The following is a 25,202-nucleotide window of genomic DNA, read 5'->3' on the forward strand; positions in this document are numbered from 1 at the left end:
GAAAGAGAATAAATAAGGTCATTTATTCATGACAGTTTGTCTGCTCGAGCTGGATGATTAAAAATTATCATGTTCAGTTTCTTAGTCTGCTTTTATTCACTTTTGGTGTTTTTCTCAAGGAATTTATCTGAGATGCTACTGTTGTGTGCATATGTTTTACTATGTACTATTATATTTAGTTTTAATCTGTCAGATTAAGTGCTTTCATAACTTACAGGAATATGCATCGCAAACATGAAGTCATGAACTATCAAGACAGTTTAAGAACATTAAATGTACTATTATTTTCTTTATTCATAGTTATCTTGATTTTGGTGGCTGTTCTGTAGTGTAGATACCTGATACATGCAAACTTTCTAGCATTGACCAGGTCAATTAACCATTTTTCCCTGACATCCACTGGTTCTAGACCGATCAATAATAATTTAAACATATATTCGTGAACGTGGAGCGCTTGATCCAGAAGAGAGCTTAAGGGCACAGTCTGCATCTTCTCCACTAATGCAGCGATAGCCTGCAGCATTTCATCAAGACAAGAGTCAAAGATCCAGATAGTGGGAGTTTGTTTGTTGCTTTCAACTTATATAAATGTGAAAATTACCCTAATTTTGTAGTTCCTGGTGTTTCATAGTGTTGTTGCTGTGGCTGGCTTAGCTGGAGATGAACAGGTGCATGAAGGTCCTCATTGACGCTTAAACTGTTTGAACTCATGGCATTTCTGCTCACTGCATTTGCTTCTTTAGTTCCATAGACCTGATTTTTGATATAAAACGAAGAAAAAAAATTTAAAGCTGAATGACTAAAGTTTATGTCTTGATATTTTAAAAAGAAATTATATATCTACTAGCATAAGCAAAATCTTTTCTAGTGATATACATCAATACCTTCTTATACAATTCCGTATTTTCTTGACGAACTAGGTCTAGCTTCTTATAAAGTTCCATGTTTTCTTGATGGCTGAAATTTCCCTGCAAAGAAACAGAAAAGTTTAGCTTCGTAGAAAGCTCTTAGGATAAATGACAAGAAGTGGCTGCAGTTATGTGGTTGACCTTTCGGTTTAGTTCTTGTACCTCGTCAATCAGAACTTGGTCCTACAGAAATAAGAGGTTGTCAATGCTATTTATACAAATAATATACAGCACATTTGGAGGTGAAACTTCATACCTTTTTCTTACGGACACCTCGAAGACTCATTTCTAGTTGCTTCTCCAAGTTCTGTAAATCTTTGACATTCAGTCCAGATAGCTCTTCACCCATTATTTTTCTGTAGGGGAAACAATCTTTTAAGCTGATCTAGGCCTAAAACATAAATCCATGATTAAAATGACTATGACTGCAAGCATTCGTTTCGCTTCTAAAGATAACTATAATGACTTATAAAAGAAAGGAAAAAAGCTATAGCTACACAATTCCTGGTGTTTTGGTACGACGAGCTTGACTGTTTGAGCTCCCACAGAAATCCACAATACCATATGAAATAGCTTACCAATGATTAGATTTAGCCTCCAATTTTGAGTGGTTTTGTACATCATGTGTAGTCCTCCCAGATCTGCATCTGATTTACTATAGAGTACTTATTATAAAGGAGGTTACCTTGTACTGTAGTATATTTAGCATAAGGTGTTTCTCCCTTTAAGTCCCTGCTACCACTTTAATAATATTAAGATTAAATGTTCATTGTGAATTGTTGCTTAAAAAAATTCTTGTGAAGGGAATACAATGGCTGGTTATTTGAGTTGCCTTGATCTTACTGAGGATAGTGAATGTATTTCAAGAAGTATATTTCTACAGGAATGCCTCATCCTTTTGTTTTTTTTGTTATGCAGTGTTTTTGTAAAATGTTAGTGTTAGTTATATTTATGTGCTTCTAAAAATATCAACTCCTTTTTAGTATCTCTTTCATATACTCACATTTTATGAGAGTCTCCATGGTCATAGTAGAGACCTAAGTCACTTTCTCGTTGAGCTATCTGAATCTGACAACATCCACCCTACCAAAGTTTTTTATTTTACTATTTTTAGCTTTTCTTATCATTGTTCTTGGGGTAATTGCTGGTGGCATCACATCTCTTTCCTGCCTCTATTTGGGCATGCATGCTGCCAGAAAATCTTCAGCCATGTTTCCTTCCATTATTCCGGTTGTTGTTCTCTTCAGGAACCACTGTGGTTACTGTTAACCGCCAATTTAAGCCTCGGTTACCTCCCCATGCGACACCAGTGATCTCGGGGTGAATTCACATAGAGGCCTTTCTTTCTGGCAACTGGTTTTTTCCGGCGGCGGGGGCGGGGTGGGTGGGGGTGGGGTTTCTTCCCTATTCTCTTTTTGGAAATCATTCACCATTCAGGAATCTATTGTTGGTTCACTCAAAAAAAATTCTGTTCCAGGTTTTATTCAAAATAAGCGACTTAAGATTTTCCACCTTGTGTTTAAAGGAGCATGTTAGAATGTTAAGTTATATTGTTCCATGTTGGAGAAATACATGTCACCCCTATAAATAGGTGTCCCCAAAGTTAAAAATGCCATTCTCCAGACCGTTCTTTCATTTTCTCATAAAGACCTGCCTGGTGGGATCTTAAATGTCCTTGGTGGGATCTTAAATGTCCTTTCTGTTAGCGCTTGTAGATTTGATAGGGAGAGTCTAGAGTGGGCATTTCGGTTTTTGAGCTACTTATTTCAAAACTAAAATGCTTCAAGCTATCTAATCTGGTAGTTTAAGTATTTGCTGGAAAAGTGGTAAAAAATTAACTCGTAATTTCATTGATTATTTTTGCTTCTTAAGTAAGTGCACCTTGGAGTCAACATCCATGAGGATAATGGAGGGGCATCCCTATCCATTGAACACTGACCTCTGGTAGAACCTTTGAAGTTTCCTTTGTTGGCACGAGTTTAGTTTGTGCTTCTGTTTTTCTTCTCTTTGTTGCTAGGAAATAAAATATCTCTAATTGAGCATGAGAAAAGTGCAGTACTGGGGAAAGAAATCCTTGTCTCGAAAAGTAGAACTAAACTAGGGTGTACCTTACAGTTCAAAACTTCATATGCTATATTCAAGTACAAGGTTTTTGTCCCATGTTTGGTACTTTACGGAAAACGGAAAGTGTGTGTGTTTTTTTTTTTTTTTTTTGAGAAAGTAACAGTTGTATGTATTTGACTAAATCAGTACTAGGTTGTACTGAAAACCATATTTACATCATAGCAAAAATCAGGAAACTTTCCTGATGTAGTTAGTAGGAATTCTATTGATTTCCCATACATCTATACTGGTAGATGAATGTTGATTCCATGTCACTTTTTCACTGGCTACTGAGATCTGCATAATTTTGGAGTAGGTGAGGTTTTCATCATATTTAGTTTCAAAAAGATTATGTATTATTGTTTCCCCACCCCCACAAAAGGATGGGGAAAAAACATTTCTCCTCTAAAGGCCATAGGAGGGTTCCTTTATTTTGCAGTGAACCTCTCCAATTACCTTAGGGTTCCTTCATTTTGCAGTGAACCTCTCCAATTACCTTACACATGATAATTTATATCCGTTATGACACCAGTGAAGAAATGCATTGTAGCAAATATTTATGTATGCATGTTCCTGTGCAGACAAGACAAATTGTGCACATATTCTGCTGCTTGAATTTTGATGTGGAATTTTGCAAATATTCGTCTTGACTCTCCATTTGATATGATTACAGTTTGCTCCCTATTTATCTGGTTTGAGCCATAACTTATTGTAATGATGAAATTAGAAATAATGACTAGTATCTTGCTAGGTATAATGTAACTGACGACTTAAAAGTGTCAACTATAATTCAATTTCACACTCTTGTTATAAACATGTTAATATATTTCAACTATCAGAAATGTACAAAGAAACTACTCAATGGAGACCTACATGCCATTATGACAATTGCCCAGTGTTATCTGAGGAGGATAAGGAAGCTCTACGAGATAACTTTCATGAGAATGAAGTGCTAAGGTGCTTGAAGTTGTGTGCAATAGATAAAGCTCCTGGGCCGGATGGCTTTACTAGGGGTTCTTCATCAAGTGCTGGGAGATAGTGAAGCAGGACATCATGAATGCTCTTCAAAACTTCTAGGACAAAGAAGTTTTTGAAGGAAACTTCAATGCAACATTTATTGCTTTCATTCCTAAGAAGAAAGATGCTAAGGAACTAAGGGATTTTAGGTCTATGAGCTTGATAGGTAGCATTTACAAATTGTTCTCCAAAGTTTTGACAGAGAGATTAAAAGAAGTGATTTCAAAATTGGTGGATTCTCAACAAATGGCTTTCATTAAAGGTAGACAGATCATGGATGCTGTCCTGGTGGCTAATGAAGCAGTTGACTCTAGGTTGAAACAATAGAAACCTGGTATCTTGTACAAACTTGATATTGAAAAGGCTTATGACCGTGTTAATTGGAGTTTCCATCTGAGCTTGCTAGAAAGGATGGGTTTTGTCAGAAATGGATACACTGGATTAAATTCTGCAGCTCGACTGTTAGCTTTTCAGTTCTTATAAATGGTTCCCTAGCAGGGTTTTTCAAAGCACAAAGGGGACTCAAGCAAGGTGACCCTTTATCACCTTTGCTGCTTGTGATTGCTATGGAAGGCCTTAACAATATGATTAAAACAGCCAATCTGAATGGGTGGATAAAATGTTTTGATGTAGGTAGAATTGGAAATGACAGTTTAGAAGTGACTCATTTACAATATGCTGATGATACTCACATTCGAAGAGGATCAATTGAGATATCTCAGGGTGATTCTGGTTCTTTTTGAAGGAATATTTGACTTGCATATCAACTGGAGGAAAGGTTTCCTTTACCCTATTAATGAAGTTACAAACATGGACCTGGTAGCTGCTGTTCTGGGTGGTGAAGTAGGGGCTTTACCAACAATATATCTTGGAATGCCTTTGGGAGCTAAATCTAAGTCAGTAGAAATTTGGAACAATGTCATTGAGAAGTGTGAAAAGAAATCGGCGAGGTGGAAGACCCAGTATCTGTCTATGGGTGGCAGATTTACTCTTACCAACTCAGTACTTGATGCACTTCAAACATACACGATGTCCTTGTTCCCCACCCCAACAGGGGTCATCAATAGGTTGGATAGCATCAGGAGGAGTTTTTTATGGCATGGGAACAAAGAAAAGAAAGGTCACCACTTGGTGAAGTGGAAAGCACTCACATTTGGCAAGAATCTTGGAGGGTTAGGGATCAAGAACTTGAAGATTCAGCGTAAAGCTCTTAGAATGAAATGGCTGTGGAAGTTCCAATGAGTATCAACTCCTTTGGGGAAATATTATTAAAGCAAAGTATGAACAAGAAGAGAAATGGATGACTAAGGAGGTCACTACACCATAGGGTTAGCCTAGGGAGATCCATTAGAACACTGTGGAGTGAGTTGAGGGATAATTCCAAGATCAAAGTGTTTGATGGGAGTAAAACTAGCTTTTTGGAAGGACAATTGGCATGAGGTTGGCAGATTGGATGTGATTTTCCCAGATATCTTCAATATAGTTCTAAACTAGCAAAGGACTATAGCAGAGATGTGGACACCTCAAGGATGGAACATCGTTGGCGTAAGTCATTGGGCGCCCCCTAAATTTGTCCACAGATTAGACACCTCAACCGAGGTTTGTTCCTATTGAACCCCTGTGCCATTCTGGATTTGAATCACTTAAAACACTTTTTGCTGACATGGCCAAAGACGTGTTCTTCACTCTCTTTAGGCACGTAGAACAAATCCAAATAATTTTTTTTTTTTCAAGCTTATACACCTAATTAATAGCTAATATAATCTAAATAGTCAAAAAAGAAAAAAAATTACCTAAAAGAAAAAAGAGGAAGACAAGTTGTCTTCCTCCTCAAAAGTCACCTGCAACGGGAAGATGTGCGTGTCTCCGGCGTTGCTCCGGTGGTTTGCCGTCGAAGCAACGCCGTTGAGCATTTTTTTCCCCTTCTCCGACCTCCGTCTCTCCTAATGTTACTAGATCTGTCTCTATTTGAGCCGGTTTTTATGTTTATGACTGTTTTTGCACTTTGTTTGGCCGGAGTTGTTCGTTTTCCGGCGAACTTCATGGATTCCGGACTAATTTCACCAAAATTAACAACCAACAAAATATGAACCATGTGAAAAAATTACAAATTATAGCAAATCTACTACATGAAACGTAAAAACTGAAAATAGAAAAAATTATTGGCAAAGTTTGGTCACTGAAGCTTTGATTGAAAAATTCCTCCGGCGACGTCCTTGTTCTCTTTCTTTTTTTCTTTAACTCTTCTCTTTAACTGAACCTAAATAAGGGAAGAAAAGGGGAATAATTGTTGGTGGGGTGGGGGAACGGCGGCCGGTGGTGGTTTGACGAGGAAGAAGAAGAAGAAGAAAGGGGATGATTGTTTGGGTTGGGTGTGTTGGGTGTGGGGGGGGGGGGGTCTCCAATCCATTTCTTTTTTAACTATTTTTAAATGAGTTACATAGGTTTAAAAATTGCATTCTTCTTAAAAAAAAACACAAAGTTCATTATTTTAATGAGTATTTTGAGTCCAAATGCCACGTGTCCATATTTGATTCGTCGTTTTGCCACATCATCCGCGAGTGGAGTACACACACTTTATAATTTCCACTAATTGTCAAAAAAGTGTTTGAGTGGTTCAAATTCGGAGTGGTAGAGGTGTTCAATAGGTACAAGCCTGAATTGAGGTGTCTAGATGAAATTTGTGGATAAGTTTAGGTGGCGGCGAATGACTTAAGCGAGCATCAATTTTAGAAGACATATCAATGATTGGGAAGTACAAAGAGTGGTGAATTCTTTAGTACATTAGAGCAGTTTAGTGGGACTACAAACGGGTGAAGATGTATTATGGTGGCAAGGCAGCAGTAAGGGTTTATTCAAAGTTAGTGCAGCTTACAAGATGATGAATTATTCCAACCAGCAGATAGCCAACTGGCTTTGCAAACACATCTGGAAAACAAAAATTCCTCACAAAGTTGCCTATTTTGTGTGGCTACTGGCTAAAGAAGCAACCCTTACACAAGATAATTTGATGAAAAGAGGTTTCATTTTATGTTCCAGATGCTCTTTATGTGGGGAAACAGCAGAGACAGTTAACCATATGTTCCTTCACTGTAAGATAACAGCTCATCTATGGAGAATTATTCTTAATCTCAAAGGCATTTCCCGGACCATGCCTGGGAAGGTTACAGATGAAGCTGGGAGGAAACAGGCTTACAGGCAAAGGACAAGAACAGGACTAGATGGAGAATTATCCCTGCTTGCATTTGGTTGACAATTTGGAAGGAGAGAAACTCCAGATGTTTTGGGAATGTGACGAATGGGGTTCAGAAGATCAAGTCAAGCTTTAATTTGCTGTTACATTTGTGGTGTAATCAGATCTACTCAAATGATACTGTCACTATTATTGATGTTTTAGATTCAATATAGAGAGAGGACAGTAAAAGTTAAGAGTTTCTTGTAAATATGGTTTCAGTACTACCTAAGTATTGTTTTGCTACATATGAAACATAGAAAAAGTTATCAGTTTCAAAAATGAGGAGTGTATAAATCACCAATATCAGTGCCTATTTTGGAGGTCCACTAGAACAAGGGATAAGTAGGTTGCTTGATTGTAAGATATGTGGAGATTATTTGTTTTCTATGAGGCCGAAAGAGTGGCAAGAATGCCACATCCAAGGGTGTGACCTAGTGGTCGATGAACTGGGTTGAGAACCATGAGATCTCAGGTTCAAATCCTAGCACAGACAAAAACACTAGATGATTTCTGCCCATCTGTCTTAGCCTTGGTGGATAGAATTACCTGGTACTTGTTGCTTGTGGGAGATGGACGATATCTCGTGGAATTAGTTGAGGGGCGGATAAGCTGGCCCGGACACTACGGTTATTAAAAAAAAAAAAAAAAAAAAGAGAAAGGAATGGCAAGAATGCCCATTACAGAACCAAAGTTGTATTTCTTTTGGCAAAGGTTATGTATCTGTATTACTTTTGAGAAATATGCTTTTAAGAATATTTGTGCTAGTTTGCACCCAAGGGTGCGGCCTAGTGGTCAATGAAGTGGATTGAGCACCATGAGGTCTTAGGTTCAATTCCCAACAGAGAAAATACTAGGTGACTTTTTCCCCATCCGTTCTAGCGCGGACGAGTTACCTTGTACATTGCTTTCGTTCTTTGCGGGGAGGTGGGAGGTGGCACCGTGGAATTAGTCGAGATGTGCGCAAGCTGGCCTGGACACCACGGTTGTAAAAAGAAAAAAAATATGTTTGTGCTAGTTTTGTGAAAAAACTACTTTTGCTTTAGTTTTTTTCATAATGGTAATAGCTACTTTTGCTTTAGTTTTTGGAAATCGTTTTTTTTTTTTTTTTTTTTTTTTATTTCAAGAAAACAAATGTCTGTTTTGGGGATACTTTTTCAAAAACTTTTCAAGCAAAATGGAGTAGGTATTCAAACACTTCAAGACTTCAAAGAAGGAAAGACTTCAGTTTGCTAATTGAAATGATAGTATTCCAATATTAGAAAAAATGGTTACCTTCATCTCAAAGGAATCTTCTTGTAATTCTCAAAATTAATAGGACCACCGCGAGAGTATTACAATTCCAAGACTAAGGGCATTCGAGTAACCAAATGGGGACAAACATTCCGCTTCCAATCGAGAGGTTTGGAGTATGAGTCACCAAAGGGAAAATGGAATGTCCCATTGTCGGCCTCCTTGGAGGGTTTTGGGGTGGGATTTTCAACATAAAATAAAAATTACTAGGAACATCAAGTTACCAAAATAAGTCCAACCTTACCGATTTAACAAAATGGTTAACATGCCTTTGGTTTTAGTCCTATCGGTAGTTGAATAAGTTATTCACTCACAACTTGAAAAATCATGCCAATTGGGATAAAAGAGCTTACCGATGATTCTCTTGCAAGTTCTCTAGTTGTTGTCTCAGCAGTGCAGCTTCCCTTTGCCAAAACTGCAAGGAGAAAATATATTAATAAATTTGTTCAATGGCTTCAATTATCAATAAAAGAGAAATCAATAGATGTTTTTGTGTGTAATGACTTATAGTATGCAGAATTACTAGCAGACCAAGCTCAACTTTAGTTGCACATTCCTCTGGAGACACTACTTAGAATGGTTTTTCATGACCCATTTCTCTGGTGGCCCAAGCATTAGTGATAAGTTAATCTTTCAACACATAGCTCTTACTCTTTTAATGAATGGTACAGTACAAGGTTGATAAGATTTTTGTCATATCAAAAACCATTACAAGACTTTAAAAATTGGCTTAAAGAAAAGAATGAGCTACTGTTGCTTTCTAGAATTTGCATCATGTTAACAATAAAAAGAAATACCATTTCAAAAGCAAACAAAAGGAAAATATCTATTTTATTTTTGTTAAAGTTTTTAGATACAATCATGTTTGGATTTCATTTATTTTCTTATCATTGATTTTTTTTTTTTTGGGGTATGACAGTTGACACTATTGGTACTCATCTAGTGCTTTCATTAACCTCGCAATATATTTAATATCGCAACCACATCTGTTGGTGCATTGGGACTATAATTTCACTGCATTGGGACAGCATGGCAAAGTTAAGGCCTCTTACGACCTGTTGGTTTGGTAAATGAGTGTTTAGTTTATAAAATGCCCTAATTCAAGTATATAAGGGCACCCATAGGTGTTTATAAAGGTTGTGGGGTATTTCATATATTAGTTTAAGATTTTGAGTTGGATACTTCAATTCTTTTATGTAGTATCAAACCCAACATTGACAAGTCCATTCTCTCTCTTGTAAGTTCATATTAAAGTCCATGTGTGTATTCCAAAATCAGGTTATATGTGCTGGACAACTTTGAGTTATATAAAGACTATGGCATCCAAAATGGCTTATAAGGTCTCAAGTTATTCCACCCATTGCCTTGATATTTTGGATTGGATGCTCAAATTCTTTTGCAATGACTAATTGCAGTTGTAGTAGAGGTATCGTCCCTGTGTTATTTTAAAAATTTGTCCTCAATTGTGTGTAACTTTCTTGCAAATACACATGTTGTGCATAGTTTTTTCGCAAGGCTTGGACTTCTTACTCTAGATAGTAGATATAGTTTAATAGGTCAGCACATTTATAATGAATCTAAGGTTACAAACCCTTTGTCTCAGTGACCAGGAGGTAGACATGTAAAAATTGGACTGAGAGCTTACCCTATGTACTAGTGATTCTGTTCATAAATTTCTTTTTTCTATTTATAGTTAGAACTTATTCTTTTATATTGTGTTACACCTTGCAACTTGAGATTGATGCCTAACAATATTGAGAAGTTTTGATTAGTAGATAGTTGCATTTAATTTGATATTATGGTACCAAGGTGAAAAGATGCACATAAAAACATTGGTATTTCAATCTCCAGCTGTTGAAATTCGAGGTGAAGATTTAATCTGCTTCTAAATTTGACTTGTGTTTGATTTTCTTGCTGTAGTTTTATTAGCAAAGATAAGATGATTTTTCCCTCAACAGGAAAATATATTAAAGCTGTGGGGGATGATAGAGGACTGGAATTAATTGAAAATGCAAGGGGTTGTTAAGTTTGTTACTCCCTCCGTTCTAATTCAAGTGTCTTAGTTTGACTAGACACGGAGTTTAAGAAAAATAAGGGAGACTTTTGAATCTTGTGGTTTTAAGATGTGTGGAATGTACCAAAATGCCCTTGTAGTCTTAAAAGGCAATTTAAAGTACTAGAATCAGAGAGCTACCAAATATAGAATGTGACATTCTTTTTTCAACAGTCTAAAAAGGAAAGTAAGACACTTAAATTCTTACGGATGGAGTATTATTTGTTTTTGCCTGTCTTTAGGGTTTCACACTAACTCCTACTTACCCATCACCCATGTCTCTGAATGTTGGCGCTTCTTTTCATTGGTTTATTGGCATTTGAGTATAAGGTATACAATTGACATGTATCTAGGTGTGTGTCATGAGAGCTAGGATATCCTAAAGCTAATTGTTTTTGCATCTTCAGAGAGTTGACAATACTAGTCATTTGAGTAAAATGATGGTATGACTTATAATGGAAGCTCTGCAGGATTGTATCTCTTGAGTTCCAATGTAGCTCTAGATTGTGAATTTGTGACCAGTTAAGTATACCTTTGCAATTCGTCTAGCTATATTTCTTGAAGGTGATGTGGCAGGGGCTTAATTTTCCAGCGTATCAACAATAACGTGTAGTGTAGCATATTGTTTCTATATTGCAGAAGACCTAACCTCATCCTTGTACTCCTGGTGTTTGTATAAGCTGAATCACTTAGATTCCTGTAGTATAGGTAACCTTTCTACTTTGCTTGAAGTACAGCAAATTAGGACTTGGAACCCCGATTGGAACTTATGCCCTAGTTCTATCGAGATGCTCATACTCTAATTTGTGTACAGTTATAAGCATGTTCCGTAGACATGAGCAGTAGATGTCATGATGGTGGCATTAACATCTAAGGACAAATCTCAGTTATGTGCTAAATCATGCCAGCACTGAGCAGTCATATTTGGGTTAAAAGAGACCTGATTAGGGTCAAGAGCTGCTTCTGGGATAAATCTTTACCAGAAAATATGCAACAACCTTTTCCAGATCTCCATTCTCCAACTGAGATATTATGGTGTTCTGCCAGATAAAAAATATCCTCCGAACACAGGAAGAGTTTATGTATTATGCTGAGATCTATGTATTGTTGTTTCAGGGAGTGGTAGTGGTACCCCACTTCAGTTTGGCAGTAGTATCAGGGACATATGCAACTTCTGAAAATTGCAAAGATCCAAAGTTTCTATTCTTTTCCTCTAATCACATTTTCTTCACCTATGTTTTGACCTGCATCATTGAATACTGATCTGTTAACCAGAACGAACTATTTTTTGATGGAAATTTGTATTCCCTTGCAGCTTCTCATAATTCAATGAACACAGACCTTTGGACTTCTGTTTAATTCCCCTGCAGCAATTGCAAAGAATGATTAGATGATTAATCTCAAAATAGTGAAAAGATGACATGACTAGGCTAAGATTGGTTATAGTCTTATAGAGCTGGATACTGTTGTTTGAACCAGAGACCTTCAACCAGTGCTATCCCGGAATGGCATTATGATAACGCAAGACGAGTAGCCAAGTTTTTAACAGCTCATGTTTGATGTCATCTTGGTGTAAAGTTTATCATCCTCGGTTTTACTATCTTCTCTTCTAGAAGATAATTTTTTTCCACAGGCTTCAACTTGCAGCATCAATAGTGCCACATTCAGAATGATTAGCTGGGATATGATTAGAGGGTAAATCTAGGAGTATAAATAGATTTACTTCCTCTGCAAGGAAATGGTGTGACCCTAATGGTCATAATCCGGGATAACTGTTGTGAAATATTGTCACATACTTTTTAATTCCTAGTAGAGAAGTGCTAAGCACCAAAATGACTTAAAAAGCTCTTAAGGTTCTTGGACAGCTGTCTGATCCTTTGAACATGCCATTAACTGTTCAAAATTGCCTGTTTCTAAAAGCATTTTGAGCTTCTTTATCTTAGCATTTGTGCAGGATTTGCAGTGTGAATGTCACGCCCCGAACCATGGCCTGGACGTAACACGGCACTCGGTGCCTGACTGCATGTGACCGAGCGAACCACATGGCTTGTCGAATCATCATGATACATAACATAAGCGGAAATATAACGTGAATGCATGATGAGCCTTTATGAAACTTAGTAAGTCATAATACTTAAATAAATACTTGTTTAAACATGAGTGAGCCAAAATGGCTATAAGACTCCAAATGTCTGACATGACATAACTGACTTGTCTAGTCTATGAAACCTCTATCATGAGTCTGACTGAAAAATATACTTACTGGGACAAGGCCCCCAGCATACCTTTAGATGAAAAGCTAAATAAAGAAATACAATGTCTAAACCCCGAATGAGATGGGGCTCACCGATAAGCTGATACGTGCAAATCCTAATGAGCAGAAGCGTCGTCCTGTAAATCCGTACCTGCATCGTGAAATGCAGGCCCCGGCAATAAAAGGGGACGTCGGACATTGAATGTACCGGTATGTAAAGCAACCGAAATAAATAATATGGGACATGAAAAAGCATGATAAGACTCCGAAACTCCGGTCATGAGCATGAATACATACATACACATATATAATAAAAGCTTGATAAAAATATCAAAAAGTAGGGAGAGCAATAACTTATAACCGATCCATGGTCCGGTGCTTGCGTCCCCGCCAGCGAACACCTTCCGGGCCTTGCCGTGGAACATGAGATTTAATAAAATATGAAAGGATCCAATCATTACGAGAGATCGTCCGGGACATGGGTGGAGCGATCCTCATCCTACGGTGGCTACGTAGTTTCGGTGCTATCCGAAGCCCCTCCTCGGTAATTAAAGCAACTCCCAAACACATGAATATGTAACATAGTGGCACTTGCTGCCCATGGTATATCATGAATCATAACTTGCTTGTACATGGCTTTCATGAATTATAACTTGTAAATATAGTTTCATATAAACATAATAAGAATACATGAGGAAGAATTCATGATTCATGGATTAAGCTAGGATTCCTAATAACCGAAATGGAAGATTAGGAATACAATAACCAATATAGATACAAAATTCATGTACATAAATACGTAAATACGGCTACCAATATGTTAGGTTTAATGCCCTAGGATTTGAACTTCATGGATTTTACGAAACGGATCATGGGGAAGAACGTAGAGTTCCCACACGTGGATGGAAGTTCTACATACCTTAACTTCCCGCTTTTGAGCGTATCACAATGTCCTCCAATCCCTTCAACTTTAACCTATAGCAAAGACATGTCATAGGGATTCTATGTTAGCAACAATATCCATGCTTTGTTCATCTAAGCATTTTATCAAACACTTGGTGGACATGAAACTCCACAACCCTCATTAATGGTGTTTTCTTCACCAAATCCCCATTCTATTACTTCTAGCAAATTCTAAAATCTCAATTAGATGTAATTAACATCATTCTTCATCACCCATATGAATATAACAATTCCAAGTCAACAATCCAACAACTCTAGCATAGTTCATATGATTCTTTTCAACAAACCAATTATTATTCTCCCAAGAGTTCATCAATTCACAACTACAATTGATTAGGGAGTAGAAACATTACCTTTTTGGGTAGTCACCACGAAATCAACACCCCCAAGTCCGATCTTTAGCTTAAAATGACGGCAACAACTTGTACTACACTTTATCCTTCACGAGCTTCGGATTTGGGGCCTTAAACTTGGTTGATTTCCTACTTTCTCTCTCTAGCTCTCCTCTCTCTCACTTCCTCTCTCTAAAAATCTGAAATTTGAGGGAAATGGAGGCTGCTAGGGTTTTCATTTCCCTTAAATACTAAGGGGAAAATGGGTTGACCCAACTTGAAAACGGGTTGAGACCTATCTGTCTTAAAACGTCTATATCTCCCTATCCCGACGTCGCCTATGAACCCACGACCTATGGTTGGAAAGGTTTTTCAATTATCTAAAACTTTCGTTCTTTGAGTTTTCCCAAATTCCCAATTTATGATAGGGTTATGGCCTCCCGAAGTCAGGTGACCCGAAACGTATATACGGACCAAGATACGGTCACCGTTACGGTCCAGTAACACGAGATACGGACCGTATCTTGGTACCGTATCTTGGTGAAAATTTCCAGTGAGGTTCTGGAAATTTTTGACGTGTTACGGCCCACTGTTACGGTCCCGTAACTCATGTTACGGCCCGTAACGTCACCGTTACGCCGGGCAAAATTTCCAGCGAATAGGCTTCAGTAAAATGGGCATAACTTTTTGCACAGATGTCCGTTTGACCCCGTAAGATACCGTTGGAAAGCTATTTCAAAGGGCTACAACTTTCATTGAGGAAGTTTTCTCAAATTCCCAACGGATTTTCACTAAAGTTGACTGGAAGGCAGACGTATCGAAAACTTAGCCGATTCTATAGGATTTCAAGTGCCTTACTATTAGCCATATTGAGACGATCATATCTCCTTGCTCCGATCTCTGATTGGCTTGGTCCTTATATCGTTAGAAAGGTATTTCTGCATACTACAACTTCATTGATAGTACCTTCCCAAATTCCAAACCGATCAAGGAGTTATCGCTGCCCGAAATAGGCCCATGAACCATTTTCGCAAAACGTCAAACCTTAAATGTTTCCACTAGAACTCTAATGATATGAGCTTAGACATAGTTCCAAGATGCGGGGTGTTACAATATCCCCTCGGGATCATTCGTCCTCGAATGATGGGTCATGGTTAAGAATATGGTTGGACATGGCTTGACTACATAAACATGAAGGAAACATAACATGAAACATGGAGACCGAACTAACATAACATGGTTATATGAAAACATGAATACCGAGGCATGAACACGGGCACCGGATAGATGACATGAGCGTGGAACATGAGACATAATATGACATGGGGCATGAAAATCGATATGACATAGTTTCATGAAAACATCGTTGCCGAACACGAGACATGAATAGCGAAGACATGAACATGAACTTGAACGTGAAACGAGAGGCATGAATACATAAGGGACATGACACGAATACTAAAAGTATTTACCTTGAAGTTTATTTGCCTCGCTTCTTCAAACAAGTAGGGATATCTCGGATTTCATGTCTTCTTTCGCTTCCCATGTAGCCTCTTCAACCTTCCGGCTCCTCCATAAGACTTTTTTTCGAGGCTACTTCCTTAGTTCTCAACTTGCGAACTCGACGGTCAAAGAATGGCTACGGGATCTCTTCATAAGTCAAACCATCCTTAATCGTTATAGTATCAACAGAACAACCAACGATGGGTCTCCACACATTTCCTCAACATGGACACATGAAATACGGATGTACAAAGAACAAAGTCTTGTGGCAACTCAAGTTCATAAGCCACTAGACCGACCTTTCGTAGAATTCGTAAGGTCCAATATATCTAGGACTTAGCTTCCTTTCTTTCCAAATCTCATAACACCTTTCATAGGTGAGACTTTAGGAACACCCAATCATCAACCGAAAATTCTAAATCCCTTCGTCTCACATCCGTATAAGACTTATGGCGACTTTGAGCCGTTTTTAAACGCTCCCGTATTAACTTGACTTTCTCCATAGCCTCGATAAACCAAATCGGTCCTAACAACTCGCTTCACCTACCTCGAACCAACCAATTGGTGATCCGCACCTTCGCCCATACAGAGCTTCAAATGGTGCCATCCCAATGCTAGCATGATAACCGTTATAGGAGAACTCGATAAGAGGCAAGTGATCATCCCAATTACCTTTGAAATCCAAGGCACATGCTCTCAACATATCCTCCGAGTCCGAATAGTACGCTCCGCCCGGCCATCCGTTTGTGGATGAAAAGTCATGGCCGAGGTTCACCTTGGTACCTAATCCTTCGAAAGGATTTCCGTGTTCGCCGCGAACCGAGCACCACGGTCCGAAATAATGGACACCGGTGTCCCATGCAATCCGACGATCTCATTAACGTACAAACCTTGGCATAATCTTCTCACGAATCCGTAGTTTTGACGGCAAAAAGTGTGCCGACTTAGTAAGTTCGTCAACGATCACCCAAATAGTCATGTCTCCTAGCCGAACGAGGTAAACCGATACAAAATCCATATTGATCATTTCCCATTTCCGCACAGAATATCAATATTCTCCGAGCCAAGCCACTGTGCCTCTCGGTGTTCGGCTTTCACCGCGACAGCTCAAGCACTTAGCTACAAAATCGCCACATTCCTCTTCATATCGTTCCACCGCAAATCTCCTCGAGATCATGATACATCTTAGTGGAACCCGGGTGAATAATACCCGGAGTTGTGAGCTTCGACATGATTCGCTCTCCGAGTCCATCTACATCCGGAACACATAATCGCCTTGGTACCTCAAGGTACCATCATCTCCCCCTCGTTCAAAAGTCGTTGTCTTATGCTTGTGAATCCCTCCTTCACTGTAATAAATAGGGATCGCTAAATTGTTTCTCCTTGACTTCAACGACTAAAGAGGAAAGAGCACTATTCTGAACAACCACACCACCATCTTCGGAGTCCAAAAGTCGAACTCCAAGATTGGCCAAACGGTGAAGTTCCTTTGTCATAACTCTCTTATTCACGTTCACGTGGCCTAAACTTCCCATGGAATGCCGACTAAGAGCATCACCACAACATTCGCTTTCCCCGGATGATAAAGAATATCCACATCATAATCTTTAAGCAATTCAAGCCATCTTCTTTGCCTAAGATTCAGCCTCCTCTCGTTTGAAGATATACCAGTGCTTTTATGATCTGTAAAAATATTAACATGCACTCCATACAAATAATGACGCCATATCTTAAGTGCAAAAACTACAGCCGCCAACTCTAAGTCATGAGTCGGATAATTCTTTTCGTGAACCTTGAGCTGACGAGATGCATAAGCTACAACCTTACCATGATGCATTAAAACACATCCGAGACCGACTCCCGAAGCATCACAATAAACCATAAATCCTTCGGTTCCTTCTCGTAAAGTCAAAACCGAGCAAGTAAGTCAATCTCTTTTTCAATTCCTCAAAGCTTCGCTCACAAGCATCTGACCATTGGAACTTAACTTTCTTCCGAGTCAGCTTAGTCAACGGAGCAGAGATAGAAGAAAATCCTTCTACAAAGCGTCGATAATAGCCCTCGCCGTACCCAAGAAACTTCTTATATCGTAAACCGAGGCGGGTTCCGGGCCAACTCTTTACGGCGTCAATCTTTTGAGAATCAACTTTAACACCTTCACCCGAGATCACACGGCCTAAGAATGCCACCGATTTAAGCCAAAACTCACACTTTGAGAATTTTGCAAAAAGCTCACGATCTCTAAGAGTCCGCAACACTATTCCGAGATGTTCGTATGATCGACCTCATTACGAGAATACACCAAAATATCATCAATGAAGACAATGACGAATAAATCGAGATAAGGCTTCAAGACCCTATTCATAAGATCCATGAAAGCAAATGCATTTGTCAACCCAAATGACATAACAAGAAATTCAAAATGGCCATAGCGAGTCCCGAAAGTCGTTTTCTAATATCAACTTCCTTAACCTTCAACCGATGATAGCCTCGTTCCGAGGTCAATCTTGAATAACATCACACCCCCGTGTACTGGTCAAATAAATCATCAATTCTAGGAAGAGGGTACCCGGTTCTTAATGGTGACCTTGTTCAAATTTGACGTAGTCTATACACATACGTAAGAACCATCCTTCTTTCGACAAATAAGATCCGGCGCACCCCATGGCGAAACACTAGGCCTAATAAACCCCTTATCAAGTAGATCTTTCAACCGGGCCTTTAACTCTTTTAACTCGCCGAGCCATTCGTATGGCGGAATAGATATCGGCGAGTATCGGAAGTAAATCAATTCCAAACTCAATCTCCCCCCGTCGTGGGACTCTCGGAAGATCTTCGGAAAGACCTCCGGAAATTCATTTACGACCGGGTACGGACCGGAGAGTTTGAGTCCGGCATTTGAATCCTTAACTCGAACTAGTGATAGATATAACCCTTGGAAATCATTTTTTTCCGGCTTTTAGGTAAGAAATGAATCTACCCCCGGGTACTACCGAATTACCCTTCCATTCTATGACCGGCTCGTTAGAAACTCGAATCTTACCACCTTAGTTCTACAACATACTGTGGCATAACATGAAGCCAACCAATCCATACCCATGATCACATCGAAGTCTACCATTTCTAATTCCGCTAAATCAGCTGTTGTTCTGCGGTGATAGATTAGGATTGGGCAACCCCTATACATACGTCTAACTATGACTGATTCCCCAACTGGGGTGGACACCTCAAAGGGTTCATACAATTTTTCAGGTTCAAACCCAAATTTCTTAGCAACAAATGGGGTCACATAAGATAAAGTGATCCCGGGTCAATAAGGGCATATACGTCGAAAGTGAAAATCGTTAGAGTACCCGTAACAACATCCGCACGAGCTTCCGTATCCCGACGGCCCGTCAATGCATACAAACGGTTTCTTCCCCGCTCGTGTTTCCGCACCTAGCCGCACCGTTCCCCGCCGGGCCCGATTGTTACGAGGACCGCCGAATTTGTGGATTGCGTCACATTACCTCCAGCACTCGTCCGGCCGACGGACGCCTTTCCGAAAATGGCCCTTCGACCGCAACCATAGCACGCATTTGTACCCACACGACAATCACCTGCTGTCTCTTGCTACACTTCCTACAAGCCGGAACGGTATAAGCCGACCGACCCACACTAGCCCGAGAATAAGAATTCGACGGTCTAAAGTTCTCGCTTTTTGTCATTTCGAAATTAGGACCGGGCACCACCGTAGACGGAGCGGGTCCCGCCGACCCGTTCTTAAAGAATCTCCTCGTTTCGTTCCCGCCGAATTGCCCGCAGACTTGACCCTCTTGTCGAACTCCTTGTCTTTCTCTTTTTGTAAGGCTTCTTCCTCCTTTAGCTTTGTCTCACCGCCCGTACAAAAGCAACCATCTTGGAAATAGTCGTTGTCCCATTCGTGCAACAATATTGGCTCCGTCATACAAACGGGAATCAAGACCTCCAACGAATCTTCTCACTTTTTTGCCCTCATATCGGGTAACATGTGTGAGCATGTTTAGCCGTACTCAACGAACTCCAAATAGTAATCTTGAACCGACTTGCCATTTTGTTTGAGTTTCAGAATTGTTCAAATTTAGCCTCTCCGACCTCTACCGGCATAAAGTCGGTTCAGTAATGCACTAGCAAATTCATCCCATGTAGCATCAGGTGCGCATCCTCACCTCGGATAATTCCCAAGATTCATACCAAGTGTTAGCAATGCCCCGTAGTCGACGAGCTCCAAAAGTAGCCGCTTCGATTTCTGAATCGCCATAATCCCGAAGATCTTTTGAGAGCATCGACGTAGTCCCGAGGGTCTTCATCCTTCTTCGTCCCCGTGAATACCGGGGGATTCATTCTCGAGAAAATCCTTAGTCTTAGAAGACTCCCCATTACCTCCCGAACTCGACCCGCATTCTCGACGTCGGGGCTCCGAGCCGCTACCGCCGCGCGAGCATGTTGATAAGACTCCCAACATCTCCATCCGAAGCACCGGGAGGTGTAACGGCAGGGCGGGGCCGAGGCCGTTGCTCGAGTCGAACGCATCTTCGCGAGCTACTTCGGGCTTTGGGTCGGTGGTCGTGTTTCTCTTCTTGTAAGTTCTTTTTGTAAGGCATTTTCTCGAAAACACGTACACGCACGAATTAGGAAGTCATCCTACAAATAATGCTCTAACCGCACGATCTAGAATATGAAAGAAATGAGACAATCCTAAATGTCTTCGCGGTCAATCGTTTATATGTGTGGGGCCCTCACACATATAAAAGAGACCCCACCGGACACGGTTTCATAGACTCCCTAAAGACTTCGAACCTAGGCTCGATACCAAGCTTTGTCACGCCCCGAACCATGGCTCGGACGTAACACGCACTCGTGCCTTCGATCGTACGTGACCGAGCGAACCACATGGCTTGCCGAATCATCATGATACATAACATAAGCGGAATATAACGTGAATGCATGACGAGCCTTTATGAAACTTAGTAAGTCATAATACTTAAATAAATACTTGTTTAAATACGAGCGAGCCAAAATGGCTATAAGACTCCAAATGTCCGATACGACATAACCGACTTGTCTAGTCTATGAAACCTCTATCATGAGTCCGACCGAAAATATACTTACCGGGACAAGGCCCCAAGATACCTTTAGATGAAAAGCTAAATAAAGAAATACAATGTCTAAACCCCGAATGAGACGGGGCTCACCGATAAGCCGATACGTGCAAATCCTAACGAGCGTGCGTCGTCCCGTCAGAATCCGCACCGCATCGTGAAATGCAGCCCCCGGCACAAAAAAGGGACGTCGCACATTGAATGTACCGGTATGTAAAGCAACCGAAATAAATAATACGGGACATGAAAAAGCATGATAAGACTCGAAACCCGTCATGAGTATGAATACATACATACACATATATAATAAAAAGCTTGATAAAAATATCAAAAAGTAGGGAGAGCAATAACTTATAACCGATCCATGGTTCCGTGCTTGCGCCCCGCCAAAGAACACCTACCTCTGCCAGGGAACATGAGATTTAATAAAATATGAAAGGATCCAATCATTACGAGAGATCGTCCGGACATGGGTGGAGCGATCCTCATCCTACGGTGGCTACGTAGTTTCGTTATCCGAAGCCCTCTCGGTAATTAAAGCAACTCCCAAACACATGAATATGTAACATAGTGGCACTTGCCGCCCATGGTATATCATGAATCATAACTTGCTTGTACATGGCTTTCATGAATTATAACTTGTAAATATAGTTTCATATAAACATAATAAGAATACATTTACGAAAGAATTCATGATTCATGGATTAAGCTAGGATTCCTAATAACCGAAATGGAAGATTAGGAATACAATAACCAATATAGATACAAAATTCATGTACATAAATACGTAAATACGGCTACCAATATGTTAGGTTTAATGCCCTAGGATTTGAACTTCATGGATTTTACGAAACGGATCATGGGGAAGAACGAGGTTCCCACGTACGTGACGGAAGTTCTACATACCTTAACTTCCTCGCTTTGAGCGTATCACAATGTCCTCCAATCCCTTCAACTTTAACCTATAGCAAGACATGTCATAGGGATTCTATGTTAGCAACAATATCCATGCTTTGTTCATCTAAGCATTTTATCAAACACTGTGGACATGAAACTCCACAACCCTCATTAATGGTGTTTTCTTCACCAAATCCCCATTCTATTACTTCTAGCAAATTCTAAAATCTCAATTAGATGTAATTAACATCATTCTTCATCACCCATATGAATATAACAATTCCAAGTCAACAATCCAACAACTCTAGCATAGTTCATATGATTCTTTTCAACAAACCAATTATTATTCTCCCAAGAGTTCATCAATTCACAACTACAATTGATTAGGGAGTAGAAACATTACCTTTTTGGGTAGTCACCACGAAATCAACACCCCAGTCCGATCTTTAGCTTAAAATGACGGCAACAACTTGTACTACACTTTATCCTTCACGAGCTTCGGGATTCGGGGCCTTAAACTTGGTTGATTTCCTACTTTCTCTCTCTAGCTCTCTCTCTCTCACTCTCTCTCTAAAAATCTGAAATTTGAGGGAAATGGAGGCTGCTAGGGTTTTCATTTCCTTAAATACTAAGGGGAAAATGGGTTGACCCAACTTGAAAACGGGTTGAGACCTATCTGTCTTAAAACGTCTATATCTCCCTATCCCGACGTCGCCTATGAACCCACGACCTATGGTTGGAAAGGTTTTTCAATTATCTAAAACTTTCGTTCTTTGAGTTTTCCCAAATTCCCAATTTATGATAGGGTTATGGCCTCCGAAGTCAGGTGACCCGAAACGTATATACGGACCAAGATACGGTCACCGTTACGGTCCCGTAACACGAGATACGGACCGTATCTTGGTACCGTATCTTGGTGAAAATTTCCAGTGAGGTTCTGGAAATTTTTGACGTGTTACGGCCCACTGTTACGGTCCCGTAACTCATGTTACGGCCCGTAACGTCACCGTTACGCCGGGCAAAATTTCCAGCGAATAGGCTTCAGTAAAATGGGCATAACTTTTTGCACAGATGTCCGTTTGACCCCCGTAAGATACCGTTGGAAAGCTATTTCAAAGGGCTACAACTTTCATTGAGGAAGTTTTCTCAAATTCCCAACGGATTTTCACTAAAGTTGACTGGAAGGCAGACGTATCGAAAACTTAGCCGATTCTATAGGATTTCAAGTGCCTTACTATTAGCCATATTGAGACGATCATATCTCCTTGCTCCGATCTCTGATTGGCTTGGTCCTTATATCGTTAGAAAGGTATTTCTGCATACTACAACTTCATTGATAGTACCTTCCCAAATTCCAAACCGATCAAGGAGTTATCGCTGCCCGAAATAGGCCCATGAACCATTTTCGCAAAACGTCAAACCTTAAATGTTTCCACTAGAACTCTAATGATATGAGCTTAGACATAGTTCCAAGATGCGGGGTGTTACAGTGAAGACAGCAGATGGGTCTGAAAGAATTGACTTATCAATATATGTTGTTTCTCAGATGCTACTTTTTTGTTGGGCATAGGTCATGAAATGGCATTTCCATTGCTCTAAGATGCATTTATAAATGTACTCACTGCATATAGGTTCTTGATTGGCACATCTTGAGTGTATCTTTCTTGTGGGAAGACATTAATTTTCCCAGTGTCCTTGTCCCAATTGCTAAGCCTGTATTAGTTCATCAAATTTCGTGTCCTATGCTGGCATGAATATTCTAGTCCCTCACTGAGCTGCCGTACGTAGTGTATACTTAAAGTAGTTAATGCAGATGAAATTATCCTGTTATCCTTTATCAAACAGTTTTGAGCTTTTTTAAGAGGAATATCTTGGCAACTCTTTTCACTCACCAGTTCATAGATGTCGCAAGTGTTTTTAATTCTGCTTTTTGGTGGTTGTTTCAGGTCTCATAACAAAAGAAAGTGAAGTTGCAGAAGTAAGCCTATAAAATTTGTTTCCCCAATGAGGCATTAAGCCAAAAATATTTCCCCGAGACTTTTGTTTGGATCTGTGTTCTTGTTATTCAAAAATCTTCCTTGGGACCATCTCTGTTAGCTGTCAACAGTGAGTACCTTTTTGCTTTGCTGCATCTTTATCATATTCTCTTTCTCCCAATTCTTCTTGTCCTTTTACCATCCTTTAACTTCTCTTGTTGTACTTCCGGTAGTGGAAGATATGCATGTTCTGGCTTCTAAATCTTCGTCCTATGGCCACAAACCTAACCTTTGTTAGTTGTATTGGTCATTTTCCTTTATGGACTTCATCATAGGTTCCATCTTTAGATCATTCCTCTTTTTCTCCGTAATTGAGGGTTGGAATGGGATGGTAGAACAGGTATCAGCTAATGAGAATCTCCATTCTCTTTGCCCACTTTAGTTGTGGAATTGATTCACACATTCTTTCATGCACATGCACGTTATTGTCCTCATATGTTAGAACCTTAATCCAACAATCCTGGCACCCAAGTTCATGGAATCGATCCAGATCACAGGTACAACTGTACAAGTAAGAGAGGTGAATTGGAATATTGTGTATCCGGTGTTCCGTAGAATTGGGATCTAAGTTCCTGGAATCAATCCAGTTTGATTAATTTTGACAGTATAGATTGTCCTAGACAATTATCTTGTCATACTACTGATCTGCTGACAGCCTTACTATTACTGTCTATAGATTCTAGGACCTCCTGTCCTCCTGCTTGTGCTTGCTACTAATAGTTTGAGTATCTTAAATTTAGATGCTAAAAAATGGAAAATTAAATCCGGATGTAGGTATACGGAGTAACGTTGGCACTCAAAGAAGCAAAGGTTTATATAGTAAAGACGCTAATAAGATGTATGCTTTAGGGCACAAAACAAACGAGAAGAAAACTGCAGATGCATGAAAGAATGTGCCGTAAATTCCTGATTCTTTTACATTTTCAAAAAGTAGCTTGATACCAGTATAATGTGCTGTAAAGCCCTGTGCTTTTTCCCTGCAAGTAACGGCTAGTATTCTGCTCTTTTGGAAAGTCAAGTAGTCCAGAGAGGGAGTATTTGGGGTCTTGAAGAAAATTAACAATTTCTGAGTCCTATTCTTCAGCATTGCAGTCTGTCTGTAGTTTTCCCTAGCAGACCAAACGATGATTCTGGTTTTGTTTGAGGGCATATCACTTCTTCCTTTTGAGAGTGTATTTTAATTAACATACAATACGTAGAGGAGAAGAGAACCTTAAGGATTTTAACATGATAGGAAGTTCATTTTGGTATTTCGTAAATTATGTACAGTTAAGGGGAGAAAAGTAAGTATGCAAGAAACTAATATGCATTTTGTCCTTTGACTAGTTGACTGCAAATTAGCTAGCAAACTTTACCTTGACTTCTAATCTCAAAACTTACCTTGACCTCGGAACATGGATCACCCAATTTATCTTCTTTTCCTTTGTTGTATCTTTCAATCACCGATTTCATGCTGTCAAAATAGCAAAACTGTTCAGATTTGTCTGATTG

General features: G+C 39.6%; 1 protein-coding gene and 1 long non-coding RNA gene across 2 annotated transcripts; both read right to left on the bottom strand.

Moving 5' to 3' along the window:
* Positions 1-345: 345 nt before the first annotated feature.
* Positions 346-25,161, bottom strand: LOC132039811 (MADS-box transcription factor 27-like). Its single transcript, XM_059430338.1, has 8 exons — positions 25,092-25,161; positions 8,907-8,968; positions 5,870-6,082; positions 1,165-1,264; positions 1,050-1,091; positions 885-968; positions 602-753; positions 346-514 (listed from the first exon to the last, which is right to left on the bottom strand). The coding sequence occupies exons 3-8, from the start codon at positions 6,070-6,072 to the stop codon at positions 499-501; spliced, it is 597 nt and encodes a 198-aa protein (XP_059286321.1). The 5' UTR covers positions 6,073-6,082; positions 8,907-8,968; positions 25,092-25,161; the 3' UTR covers positions 346-498.
* On the bottom strand, positions 12,710-14,284 carry LOC132039814 (uncharacterized). Its single transcript, XR_009410487.1, has 3 exons — positions 14,177-14,284; positions 13,780-13,835; positions 12,710-13,011 (listed from the first exon to the last, which is right to left on the bottom strand). It is a non-coding gene; the product is annotated as an uncharacterized LOC132039814 (long non-coding RNA).
* Positions 25,162-25,202: the final 41 nt, after the last annotated feature.

Source organism: Lycium ferocissimum, chromosome 12 (assembly GCF_029784015.1).
Source record: "Lycium ferocissimum isolate CSIRO_LF1 chromosome 12, AGI_CSIRO_Lferr_CH_V1, whole genome shotgun sequence".
Taxonomy (NCBI): Eukaryota; Viridiplantae; Streptophyta; class Magnoliopsida; order Solanales; family Solanaceae; genus Lycium; species Lycium ferocissimum.

Bases quoted from the DNA above. Each gene is read 5' to 3' on its own strand.
- LOC132039811 (XM_059430338.1), bottom strand. From the start codon at position 6,072: ATGAAGTTCGCCGGAAAACGAACAACTCCGGCCAAACAAAGTGCAAAA. The intron at 1,092-1,164 runs GTATGAAGTTTC...TTATTTCTGTAG, and splicing joins GAGGTGTCCGTAAGAAAAAG to GACCAAGTTCTGATTGACGA. The intron at 754-884 runs GTATTGATGTAT...ATCAAAAATCAG, and splicing joins ATACGGAATTGTATAAGAAG to GTCTATGGAACTAAAGAAGC.